The sequence below is a fragment of the Zeugodacus cucurbitae genome, chromosome 6 (assembly GCF_028554725.1).
Source record: "Zeugodacus cucurbitae isolate PBARC_wt_2022May chromosome 6, idZeuCucr1.2, whole genome shotgun sequence".
Lineage (NCBI taxonomy): Eukaryota > Metazoa > Arthropoda > Insecta > Diptera > Tephritidae > Zeugodacus > Zeugodacus cucurbitae.
Window position 1 is genome coordinate 43,205,645 of NC_071671.1, and position 13,236 is coordinate 43,218,880.

Below are 13,236 nucleotides of genomic sequence, written 5' to 3' on the forward strand. Positions count from 1 at the left end.
CTTAGCCCTTCCTTACTTGTTTGTTTTTATTTCTCATCGCTGTTGCCTTTTGCATGTACACCACTTACTGGCAATGAGCAAGTAAGAATGTTGTGGCTGTGGCTGTGGCTGTGTCAGGCGCGCAGACAAACTGGCAGACAAAGAACAAAAACAATTGGAATAAATTGAAGAGCCAAAGTGTTGGCCATTACTTACTGTGGGTATTGTAATGCCACAGACATTATTGCCACACTTGAGAATCCTTCAACTTTTCAACAAGCGCTAAGAGGCCAACAACAATAGCAAAGGTCAAATACAGTTGTATGTGTGTGTCTACAATACGTAATTGCATGAGATCAAGCGCATGTTATTAGTAATTAATTAATAGCAACGAAGAAGGGGGACTGTACAAGCGGCAAATACACAGACACACATACAGAGAAATGCCTGTAAATGTAAATAAATGCATACAGATGTACATTTAAATGTCGAGTGTAGTTTACAAGCATGAGTACATAAATGATTGCCGTTTCCGGTGACGGTTAATTAATGGGAAACAAAGTCGTAACGTTGTACAATGGCAAATACTCGTTTAGCAGTCAGCGACAGCAGCAGCATCGTTGCATTTGGCCGCACTGTAATACTTCATGTTGCAATTGTTTTTATTGTTATTTGTTGATGTCGCCATTATGTTCTTGTGACTTCTCAAATGCAGAATACGCATTTATTATTGTGTTTCTTAATGCAGACAATTAGCTACAGCTGCGTTGATAAAACTAGCAGTGCGTTACAAAGGTAAATTATATTTTTATTATAATAATCTTAAATAAAATCACTTTAATTATAACTTAAGAGAAATAAATAATTTAAAAGAATCTTGCAACACTTTAAAAGTATTCGCTTCAAAATAGTATATAAACAATTGAATAGGACATTTGTCAATCTATTAATATTATAACCGTTCAAAGAAATTATTGCTTAACATGAACTCTGCTTAACTGACTACCTAATTCACTAATATCATATTTAAATTATAATTAAATCAGTACGACATTTCTCAATGCAACTTTGATATAGCATCAATAACACTATACAGCAAAATCGATTTTTTTTTTGGAATTGGACCAAAGCAATTTGTTACGTGAGATTGAGCCATAAATGAAAAATAACAATTTCTCAAAAGTTAACCTCCAAAATCGACATATTGGAAACGTCTTTATTAATTGTAGTGTGGATGTTACTAAAAACGTAAATGCGAGATGTGTTCAAAAAAAACGGCAATTCCAATCATTCGCGATTTCACGATTTTCAAAATTTTTTTTGCCCCTGGAAAACGATCAAATTTGTATCTGTATTCATTACTTATTTCGTCTGTAGCAGCCGCTAGGGTTAGATGTGTTTTATGAGGTTGGCGATTTTCGATTTTAAAAGCTCACACTTCGTTGCTTATTCGTGAATTCTTGGCCGAAAACAATACTATCACGAAGCCTCACCCTCCATATTCACCAGACTAGACTCCGTGTCGTTTTCCTATTTCCAAAAATAAAGATAACCTTAAAGGGTCGTCATACGAGTATTTTATGGCATGTAATTTGACTATTCTGGAAAGGGCAGATTTATCAGACGTTAGCTCGATAGCCTTGGTCATAGGTCTAAAATGTTACTCTAATTCTAAATATATTAAACTTTGCAATCTAATAAAACCAAAATAGTCATAATAAAATTAATATGAAACAACGTTATTTATATGAGTTGAAAAATGCATAACTCTACAGGTCAGTGATGCTTCACTGCCATTATTTCGAACAGAACTGTATAAACTTTCATAAGTTCATTTCATAAGCGAGTAGGCGCCTGCACTGACAATTGTTTTCTACACATTTACTTTTTCAATTCTCCAACTTCTTCAGTGCATTGTGTGCGCTGTCTACCAGCTTTCATAATTCTCTCACTCAGCTTAGAAGCATACGGGTACGGCTATAGTGTAGGAAGTCATTTGTGCTTGGCTGAGAAAGGAATTCTTGGCGTTTGACAAGCTTTAAGCAGCGAGCTGTGTTGTGTTGGCTGCAGAAGTTATGCGGTAATTTAACAGAGTTTGCGCACATACACACGCGTAAATATGTATGCACTTATATGGTGATGTACATATATAGCAGTGTAATACATATGTGTACATATGCATATACAATACAATATATAATTTACTTCATGTTACTGCGATTTGTTGGTAACTAATGGCATTTAATGTGTTGTATGTATGTGTATTAGTGCACTCATACACATGCATACATGCGATTTTCATAAAAGTTTTGTTCGTAAAGAAGCAGCGTGCTTTTGTTTTTGGCCGCAGTGAAATGCTTTTAGTTTGCAAAGGCACAAATATTCAGGTTAAGAAGCTGCAATATACCAACACACATATGCACACATGCTCAAGTTAGTGCTTATGTGATTCAAAGTGTTGTTTGATTGCAAGCAAATGCTTTCAAACTTTCCATTTTCAATTTACAACAACAATAAAGCAGCGCGCATGTTGGTAACCTCTTTAGGCTGAAAGGTACAGCGCTGAAGTAAAAACTTTTCATGTTTTCAATAGTTGCTTGGTTGCTTATGTGCAATTTTTAATTAAAATTCGAAATAAACAAAGAGTAAGCAAACATATATGTATAAGAAAACATACCATATGATATATACTACAATTTTTTGTTTTCAGTAAAAATTTTATCATCTACAGGGTGCGCCAACTGTCATGCGAATATGTAAACATTAGACATTTAATAACCATTCGAGATGCAAGAAGTGCCAAACTATTGTTGAGAAGTATTTTTTAAGCAAAGCTGATTACATTTGTCAGCAAAGCGTAAAAAGGTGTTTTTTGTTGTATAGGCAAAATACATCCCTAATTAATTTTGAAGAATGCTGCCCACCTTCCGAGTCCCTTCCGGTTACTTAGACTTAACTCTCCTGGCAACGGGCTTGTTGTTGTAACGATTACGCAAACCCAACTGAACCGGCAAGCACAAGTCAATTGTCATCGATGTCATCTAACGAGAGGCCCAGGAAACGAGCTGTTTCGGCGGCATCGGACCAAAGGAAAATGGGTATTAGATGGGTGGTGTTAATTGACCACGCAAAGAGGTGGTTAGTATCTTTCGCGGATTCTTTTATTGCAGGGCATATTTTGCATATGTCAGGGTTCAGTTTAGATAGGTAGGGGTTTAATCTAGTACAATATCCAGAACGAAGTAGCGCGAGGGTAACATTAGTTTCGCGAGGCAACTCGAAATCAGTGTACTCGAAATCTCGGCTTCTAGCAGGGAAATGCAGGAATGGACGGAAACTGATTGTAGAGCATTTGGTAATGATCCTTAATAGGCAGCATACGAACCTCATTGTGAATGTGTTCGAGCAGAGATATCAAGAGAAAACCTGTGGCTGTCCAGAGAGCGATGTATTAACAAGTTTGGAGGTTCCTTAACTGCGTCCCACTGCATCCCAGCGACCATAATGGGGTTCATGGGAACTGGTTTTAGGATTAATTTCTACAACAAAAAATTCGTGGACGTCTGGTAGCAAAAATATAAGGTTAAGGCCTTCACCGGTCCCCTATTTCTCACGATTCCTGACTTTTTTGTTGCAAATTTGTAGGATGTACTATTGAGGAGATTAAGGCAAATAATACTGATGAAATAATAAATAAATAAAATTTAATTAATTTTTTTCCCAAAATTGTTTAACGTTTACATTCTACCGTGTTATAGATGGCGCACCCTGTATAAATATAGATAGTTGCATAGTTCCAAGTACCACAATGAAATTACTCTAGATGAGGCTATTCAACATTCACATATTTTTCAAGAATTCGTAAATTCGTTACACTTTTCAATAATGAATTCAATTTGAAGTTTATATTTTTAGATTTTCGACTGGAAATTGACTGAAAATTATATATCCACACCAAGATCAAGAAACTAGAAAGGTATATGACTGAATTTTGAGCCTATCCATTTACAATCATATTTTATTGTCGCTTCAGCTGGAGACGGTGTTTTCTTTAGAGAGATGCCACATTTTAGTAGTTTTTAGACGAGATGGACTTGGTTATTAAACCCATAAAATTATGAAAATCGACTTGTAAAATAAACAAAATTAAATCAGCTTGATTATTTATTTATTTATTTTAATAGCAATTAATCAGCAATTGTTTTCAGAAACCAATTTAAAATAGAAATTATGTAAATCATTTTCGTCTACAATTTATTAATTATAATGAATAAAAGCGTTATCAACATAAAACGTCAGAACAATTAACAAGAATTGTGCCAAAAAACAACTTACATTGAAAAAACCTCAACAAAATAAAATATTAATATTGCATATGGTTGAGGAGAATATAAAATGTGTTTTACGCGTATAATGAAGTTGTCTTTAAAATGCAAACAGCTTTCGGAAGGCAATTATTCATTTATGTAGGTACAAAATGTATCTACATAAATATTCGTAAATAGTAGATGAAAAATGCAATCAGTGGAAAAGCCAAGCGATTTGTACATAGCGACATAAATGGCGTTGGTAGCAAAAAGGAAAAAGAGACATGGCAAATAGCTGCGAGACTACTGGTGACTAAATCAATGTTATTAAATGGAATATGATGGAAACAAGTATGTGTATATGGCCGTAGACGATGGTCGACAGTGCGAATGGTTGTTTAACCTGTCTAAAGCTGAGTGCATAGTGTAGCGAAGAGAAAAAAATGGTATGATACATTTTTTAAAGCAATAAAGAAGACAAGCTATATAATCGTTACAACAAAAACAACAAGAAGATTTCAATTAAAAAATTATAAAATTTAATTTATAAATGTTTTTCTCAAAAGTAAAGATCTAAACAAGAAACTGTCTGTAATAATCTAAGAATAAATTTAAGAAATATAAATTAATCTCTAATAATTATGAACAAACTTCTTCTTTTCTGTTTTGCCTAAAGTTCACGATACAATTATATTGAATTTGCTACACTATGCCCTTAGCCTTAGGTAAATACATGACGTTGTAAATGGTTTGACATTGATGAAGAAAGAATTACAAGAGTTTTGTCACACACACACTACGAAATTTTCGCACGTTTAAAAAATAAAGAAAATAAAAATATTTTAAACAGAGTAAAATAAAATCTGAGGAATTTTTGCTCGCTGCAACGTTAAAACGAAGATGGTTAAAAGTTGTGATAAAAGTGATAGTTGTGTGTCGGGTGTAATTAAATGAAGCTGAGCTAAATTCAATTCGCGAAGTTTATTATAAAAAAACTTAAATAATAAAGTTAAATTATTTAATAATGTTAATATTAAAATGGATTTCAATGAAAGTAAGAAATCGTTTTACTTTTAGTCATAAGAAATATTTTATTTTATAACCAATTCATTTACAAGCAATGTACAATGAGTGAAAATATGAATTTCGAAAACAACACCCACATTAAAAACGTGTTAAATAATAATGCATATTTCAAAATAAATAAATTTATGAAAATACTAAACTTTAGCTTTAAAAATTCGTTATTTTTCACATAAAAATTCACAGCAGCGAAGTAATATATTATAAATAATTGCAAACAGTAATTTTAAATTTACAACAATATGTATACAAACACACAACCTAATATGCCTCTTTTTCATGACGTTCGCAGCAAAAGCAAATAGTGACTGCCTAACTGGTTAGTTAACTGAAGTTAATAAATATGTACAATTATACACACATACATACAAAATAAACGCTGAAAGTGTAAAATGTAAGAGCGTTTGGAGTTTCGCAGCTGTAAAACCATTGGAGAAATATGCAACATGTGAGTTAGAGTCGTTAAAAAGCCGGCAGACACACCAGCAGCAACTCAAAAACCACTTTAAATGTGCATCGTTCAATGAATTGAAAAATTGATTATGCGATAATTACACTGTACATGCGAACCAACGCAGACAGCGAGTGCATTTACAATATATGCATGTAATTAAAAGTAAAACGCATACTGGATCTACACACCCACCACGCCTATGATTAACTGCTCTCTCACTCATTGTACATAAATTGTGTGGATTTATAAGCATATTCAAGTATCAGCCGATACGAAGCAGTCAGTCAAACGTGAAGACAGGCAGCCGTTAAAATTCAGCACCTTGTATTACTTAAAACACAACTATCGTAACGTCGACGTCAAAAGCGAGTTGCGAAAAAACACTACATTTATATTTATTTTGCGGTTCAAAGTACTTTGCGTTCGCATATAAAAGCAAAACCGTTTGGTTATAATTGGATGCAAATAAATTTTGCACAGCGTTGGATACATTGCACACTCTTTTAGTTTAACAAATGTTTACAGTTATTATTTCGCTAAGTTCATTATTATACCCTTTCTAAGACCGATCTAGATAGCTTGCGTTGGACTAAGTTACGACTAAACAGATTTATACAGAAGACAATAAACAATTTTATATGTAAATTTCATTGTAAAAAAACTTCTGCAACTAATCCCGACTTTAACAATTCTAGATTCATATTAATTATAGACTACATCTTTAACCATACTATGTATATAAAAATATGATACAGATATACATAGCACAATAATGCTCAGTGGAGAAAATATTTCTAAGAGCACTGCAATAGTGATAAGACCTTTTTGCTTAGCATTCTTATCTAGTACTACAATTTTAAGTATGCGCAAGAGATAAGATAATAGCAATTAAAAAATTAAGTCTAACCTACACCGAAACACTTTTATATAAACGTAACTATTATTAACACAACTAATTCATTTTTGAGCACTTCAGCATAAAAGTAAGGAATGTATATATGTAAATACATGAGTACGCATGAGAAAGTGCAGATGTTTGCCATCATCCTTGTTCGTATGCACTCACCAAAACATTGAGTCATAAATTTATTGATGACGCATAACTTAAGACGTAAACACGGCAAAAACATAGAAATTATTGTATGTACAAATATATCAGAATAAACAGAATAAAAAAATACCCTCTAAATTTTTAAATATTATCACATTTATGCACACTCACCTGTGTGTCGTTCAGGATCTCTAGGTGTTCACCCTTACGGAAACTTAAATCCTCATCTGTGCGTGCGTCGTAATCGTACAATGCTACGAATATTTTAGCATTTGCATTTGAAATTTCATTTTCTGGTATTTGCGGTACTTGGCGTATTTGTTCCTGCTGTTGTACAACACGAATTTGATCCGCCGGCTGACTGCCAACACCATCCACATTGGGCACATTAGGCGCGCACTCAATGCTTTTGGGGATATCCGGTTTTTCGGAACTCAAACAGTTGCCCATTTTGACAACGTTGAACAACGATTACGCCTCTTAAAAAACGAAAACCAAAATTGTGTTGCTGCACCAAAGGAATGCTGCTTTGGTATACTCAATGGCGGTGGAATTTATCAGCACTTTTGTCGCTTGCGGTATTAATTGATTGATGTTGAGTATCGTTTGTTTACCAAACAATGCACTGCAATACTCGTTAAGCGTTTGTGAGTTGAGACAACGTTGTTGTTACTGTTGTCTTATTGCTGAGTTGTCTGTTGAATTGGGGTGTTGGCTTTGTACAGATAATTGCCCGTGTTGCTTAATAATTTTCAATTTCTCCAAATATATTTTTATGAGTTGCATACACTAAATAAGTAATTCATTTATAATTTTTACACTTTTTGGTTTATCTTCAAACACAGTTGAAAATATTTTTCATTTATGCATATATTTTATTTCAATTTTATGTATATGTATTTATATATGTACACATGTACGTTGATGTGCACTGATTTCCTTTTAAATAGCGAAATGACAGAATGGACGCGACACTACTCGAGTAGAAAAATCACTATAATCGAAAGAAAACAATTTAAATATTTAAATTTAGATATTATGAATCTGTTTTTAATTCATTCACACTAATTTCGATTACATTTTTTTGATTATCCATTTATTTTCTTTTTAATACTATCACTATATCGTTTGCGAAAAGTAGCAGCCGCGCGAGCGTACGTGTTGACTTCTTCAATCACCAATTTTTCCTTGTTTTACCACCAAAAGAGAATGTCAAAACCAAAAAGCCAACGTTGGAAAGCAGAAATGTCGAATTTACAATAGAGAGCATGAATGAAATTTGACAATTGATTGTGGGCTGTCAAGCATTTTTATTCACAATAGTTTAAAATGCAAAATGTTGTGCTTTATCAAAGAATATCAAGTAAAAGGAAAATTGAAAACGTGATAGTAAAAAACAAGGCAAAAGCAATGAATAGAGTTTGCGAAAAAACAATCAAAAGGGGAAAGCAATTAAACAATTTTTGCCCAAAACACGGCATAACTATTACTTAAATAAAATCACGTTAATTGTTGATCACTTTGCTTTTTTCTTTGGATTTCTATGCATTTAAGCGATTGACTATTATTTAACAGTCACATGAATAAATTTTGGATATGCAGTCACTGGTATTTGTTTATTTGTACTCTTCAAATCATGTAAAACCAGTCCATTCATATGCGAATAACGAAGGCTAGATAGTAAAACAGGCACATCAAACCACGATCAGTATCTGCGGAATTTTACAGTAGTTTTGGTGCTTTGGTTTTCCCTTTTGGTTTGTATTCGTATGCTGTACCCACAGCTCGTCATACCAACACTTAAAATATTCAATTTTTGGTTTGGCTACTACTTTTCACATTGATATTTTAGTTGTACCTAAATATTGGGAGCGCGAAACAATTAACGACACAATTTAATTCACTGTTGAAACTATTTTTTACAGAAAAAATACGGATTTTTATCCATTTCAGTAAAATATTCACGACTACGAGCAACAAACGAGAACGACACGAACAACACAGCTACACTGTGATGCCAGATGTTATGAAAATGGAGAATAAGAGGATACAAAACATAGAAACCATTCACAATTGATGTGAAATAGTGAACATTTCCAAAATAGTTTTAACAAAAAATTTAATTCGAAACTTCATGATATTTATTAATTGTTTCTTTCTATGGGTTGATATATATTTTAGTCACAGTTTGACTTGGTAAGAAGTTTTTGTGCTGAGTAGTTAAATCGAAACAACCGTTATATTTGAATTTTTATAATCCTATAGTTATGTCCTTTTAAAGAATTGTGGTTGAGTACTATTATTAATAAAAATAGATTTAATATTCAAATATCAAACGATTTTACATTATTAACAACTTCCTTTTTTATTTCCAACAATTGTTAAAATATTAATCTTACAAACAATTACTTTGCTATTTAGCCTTAAATTTAACTTATTTCATTAGTCAATACGTCATTCTCATTGAAAAAGGATACAACTCAAACATAAACCCAATTAGAAAGAACAATAAAAACCAAATATTCTACTACAAGCCTGTTATGTAAGTACAGAAATAAATAATGTAAATTCACTTCTTGGATCATATTAAAAAATAGAAGGAATCTTTAGAGGTATTGTCGTCTAGTGTTAAAAAGTAAATATGCCAATTTTATCCTTGTTGCATATTTGGGCGATCGGTATTAGCAGTAAAACTGCTTTCATCGCCACCGGCAGTGTTTGTTCCATCTTCCTGAGGTTCTTGTACAGTTCGGCGTTCTTGTTGACGCACTAAGTCGTAGTACAAACCACGTTTAGCCATTAACTCTTCGTGTCTGCCAGACTGTATAAAATACAATAAATATTAGTTAAAAAGAATAAATATTTATCCCACGCACATACCTCTACTATACGTCCATGTTCCATCACCACAATCAAGTCTGCATTCCTTATGGTCGATAGCCGGTGTGCTATCACTAATGTCGTTCGATTAAGTACCGCTGTATCTAAAGCTTTCTGTACCTCGGCTTCACTCGTTGCGTCCAAAGCGCTCGTAGCTTCATCTAATATAAGAACTTTTGGATTTTTAAGCAATGCGCGTGCTATGGCAATTCGTTGTCGCTGACCACCACTCAACTGAGTGCCACGCTCACCAACATTCGTAGCGTAGCCATCAGGCAGCGCGCTAACGAAGTCATGTGATTGTGATAGTTTTGCTGCGGCATAAATATCTTCATTTTTGGCGCCTGGACGACCGTATCTTATATTCTCCAATATTGTTGTGGCAAAAAGTATTGGTTGTTGTTCGATGAAACCGAGTACGTTGCCGCGCAACCAATATGGTCCAATGTCGGAGAGCTTGTAACCATCAAGTTTGATATTACCAGATGTTGGCTCATAAAAGCGTTCAACGAGTGCAGCTACCGTTGATTTGCCAGAACCGGAAGCGCCTACAAGCGCCACTGTTTGGCCGGGACGTAATATTAAGTTGAAGTCTTTTAAAACCACCTAATTGAAAATAATAACCGATTAATTACACATATAAACGCAATTGTTTGTTGTTAGTTACATGATCTGGTCTGGAAGGGTATGCAAATGATACATTTTCGAAACGGATTTCACCATTAAGGTGCTTGTGTGGAATCTCATAGCCACGCAACAGTTCCACTTTAGGTTGCAGTTGCAGATACTATAGAAGAAACAGGAAAAAATTAGAACGGTTATTCTTTTGGAAGAACTAAAATTACTTACTTCAAACACACGCGAACCAGCAGTCATGCCTCGTATCATGGTGCCCAACAATATTGATCCTTGGGCCAATGAACGTTGCACACCTTGAGACGCAACCAGAAAAGCCATTAAAGCGCCTGGTGAAAGGCTTTCGGTGGACATGAGATGGCCACCCATGAAAAGCGTCGTCAGCACTAAACCATTGAGAAAGAAGTTCGTCAGTCCTTGGAATATTGCAATGCCATAACCGAGCTCTTGCGCCAACCTAGCGGCTTCATTTGTTTCCTGTTCGAATAGCTGCATCTCGCGATACTCACAAGCGCTTGAGCGCACGGTGCGTATATTGGATAAGGCCTCTTCACACACTGCCGTAGCACGTTCCGACTATTAAAAAATTTATTTGATTTAAAATTCATATTTTATTTGATTTAGCAGATTTTACCTGCGCTTGTGCATCCTTGCTCAAATTGCGTAACTTCCGCCCCAGATATGACATGAAGGCTACAACTACAGGTACAGACGCTAGCGCTATGGCAGCCATATGCGGAGATATGAGGAACAATGACACGCCACCGCCCACCAATTGAGCCATACTGCGTAGACCTTGCGAGAAGAACTGCTTAAAGCATGCTTTGAAATCCTGCACATCAGCGGTCAGACGATTCACTAGTTCACCAGTGCGATTTGCATCGAAGAAACTTATGTCTTGTAAAATTATCTGCTTAAAAAGATCTTGTCGCAGCTTGGAAGCTAAGCGTTCACCAATCCGACTAAGCAGATATATGTACACGAACGTAAAACCCGATTGTAGGAAATACAAACTGAGCAAATTGCTCGCTGGGCGTCGAACATCACTGAAAAATGAATTATGTAGCGGATCCTTCACATAGGTATTGGCATAGCGCGCCAGTGTGTTGACCAAATCACCAAGAAGATTGGGAATTCGTATATTGATGAAAGCCACAATCAGAGCAGCCTATGGAAACGGAAAATTATGTATAATTTTAAGACGAACTTCAAATTAAGTTGAATTTCATTTATCAGTAATTCATAAGTGAACTTGTCGCCAAATATGGAAACACCTGTATAATCAATTCATAGATAAGGTTGATCGATACCGTCTTAAATTGATGGTATTTCTTTAAATCACCGCCTTATCAAATCCGCTGCTGATAAAAACTACGACGCCGATATTGGCGTGTGATATCACCAAATCTATTTACAATAACGTATATACTTACAGCAATAGCGCCGAGCAGTTCCCACAGATGCGGTTCTAAGTATGACCAAAACCGCCGCCAATCGAATTTGTTATCTTCTTGTTGCAGTGTCTTTTGTATTACACCTGCTAATCTGTTACCTTCACATTGCGCTTGTCGCGTAAACGCTAGATATGTGCGTGTGCCCAAACTAAGCGTGACGCCAGAGCCGCTTAGCAGCAGAAGTCGCGTATTTAATATTCGCTTTCCGCCCTTCTCCGCCGCTCTACTCGCTTGCTGCTCCACTGTGCGTAGGAGTTTGTTTGCATTTTTCAAATGACCGCTAAAATCGCGTATGCCATTGAGCTGCGTTTGAGGCACTTGTTGGAATTTTGGCAATTGCTGTGTAAAATGGCGACTGCAAAATAATAACAATACATTAATCAAAACACATAAATTTCACTTAAAAATATCATTCAGCATCATCTAATGTAAAATGACATAATCACACTTATGAAGCGCCGCTTTGCACTTTGAATTTGTAGTCATACTTGCAAGTAGTTGCTAACAATCGTATCATATTCGCCACGCTTTCAACTGCAATCTGTATTTATGTATGAGAAAGCCTCACTTTGCAATAAGAAATGAAAACCAATAAACTTTATATTTTACTTTAAATTAATTATAAACCGTCCGCAACCACTAACCAGAATACCTGGTTAAAATACTCGCCCACCCAACGTGCAACAAAATCCACCCCACTGAAAAAACTGAAGAAATGTCAAAAAAAAAAAATAAATAACAAAATAAAACTAAAGAAAACTAACAAATTCAAATCAGCTGTTTTATACAGCGTTGCCACATTCATTATGCCTTTTTAAGCAAGGTTGCAACGAACGGAAGTTTTCACATACATACTACAGATGGCGCGAACTGCATTTCAGATCAATAATAACAGTTGAAATGTACTATTTTAGAAATTGAATAAAATGTGGGATTGGTATTCCTAGAAGAAGCGCTCTGTAATAGAAAATATGCTATCTTAAGCTTGAATCGTGAAAAATAACGGTATTAAATTAAATAAAAAGCGAAAGGAATTATCAACATAGCTCTAAAGATTTGGACAATGACATTTCATTATTCCAGACTCACTTTTATACACTAGAGAGATGCCTATTCTTTATTTTATCTCGTAAGTTTTCGTGGCGTCTGATCATCATGGAAGTTGCGTCGTTGAAGTTAAATTTTTAAACAAACGGATCTTTACTGTCACCAAACATAAGTCGTGGTTGTTGTTGTAGCGTACAAATTTAATTTAATTTGATCTGATAATCGTCGATTTGTATGGCGAAAGGAGTGAGTAACGGCGTAAAATCAAACTATTAATAAATCATGAAGGAGGTGGCATTGTGGGGTCGGGTGCAATAGGTGCAATGGGCGTTGGCAATCTTCTCT

The 13,236-nt window shown here is 34.8% G+C and overlaps 2 protein-coding genes across 3 annotated transcripts in view; both read right to left on the bottom strand.

Annotated features, from left to right (window-relative positions):
• Nucleotides 1-8,892, bottom strand: part of LOC105218702 (tyrosine-protein kinase Src42A) — a 108,966-nt gene extending 100,074 nt beyond the window's left edge. For both annotated transcript variants that reach the window (XM_029044503.2, XM_029044499.2), the window contains exons 1-2: nucleotides 8,733-8,892; nucleotides 7,046-7,868 (exon numbers count right to left, since the gene is read on the bottom strand). In XM_029044503.2, the coding sequence (XP_028900336.1) occupies nucleotides 7,046-7,324 (279 nt within the window). In that variant the 5' untranslated portion in view covers nucleotides 7,325-7,868; nucleotides 8,733-8,892. The remainder of the gene's footprint in view (nucleotides 1-7,045; nucleotides 7,869-8,732) is intronic.
• A 321-nt stretch (nucleotides 8,893-9,213) lies between these two features.
• On the bottom strand, nucleotides 9,214-12,558 carry LOC105218701 (mitochondrial potassium channel ATP-binding subunit). Its single transcript, XM_011194441.3, has 7 exons — nucleotides 12,333-12,558; nucleotides 11,824-12,199; nucleotides 11,025-11,558; nucleotides 10,604-10,966; nucleotides 10,422-10,541; nucleotides 9,755-10,360; nucleotides 9,214-9,695 (listed from the first exon to the last, which is right to left on the bottom strand). The coding sequence occupies exons 1-7, from the start codon at nucleotides 12,359-12,361 to the stop codon at nucleotides 9,525-9,527; spliced, it is 2,199 nt and encodes a 732-aa protein (XP_011192743.2). The 5' UTR covers nucleotides 12,362-12,558; the 3' UTR covers nucleotides 9,214-9,524.
• Between the last annotated feature and the right edge of the window lie 678 nt (nucleotides 12,559-13,236).

Bases quoted from the DNA above. Each gene is read 5' to 3' on its own strand.
- LOC105218701 (XM_011194441.3), bottom strand. From the start codon at position 12,361: ATGATACGATTGTTAGCAACTACTTGCAA. The intron at 10,967-11,024 runs GTAAAATCTGCT...ATTTTTTAATAG, and splicing joins GCAAGGATGCACAAGCGCAG to TCGGAACGTGCTACGGCAGT. The intron at 9,696-9,754 runs GTATGTGCGTGG...TATTTTATACAG, and splicing joins AACATGGACGTATAGTAGAG to TCTGGCAGACACGAAGAGTT.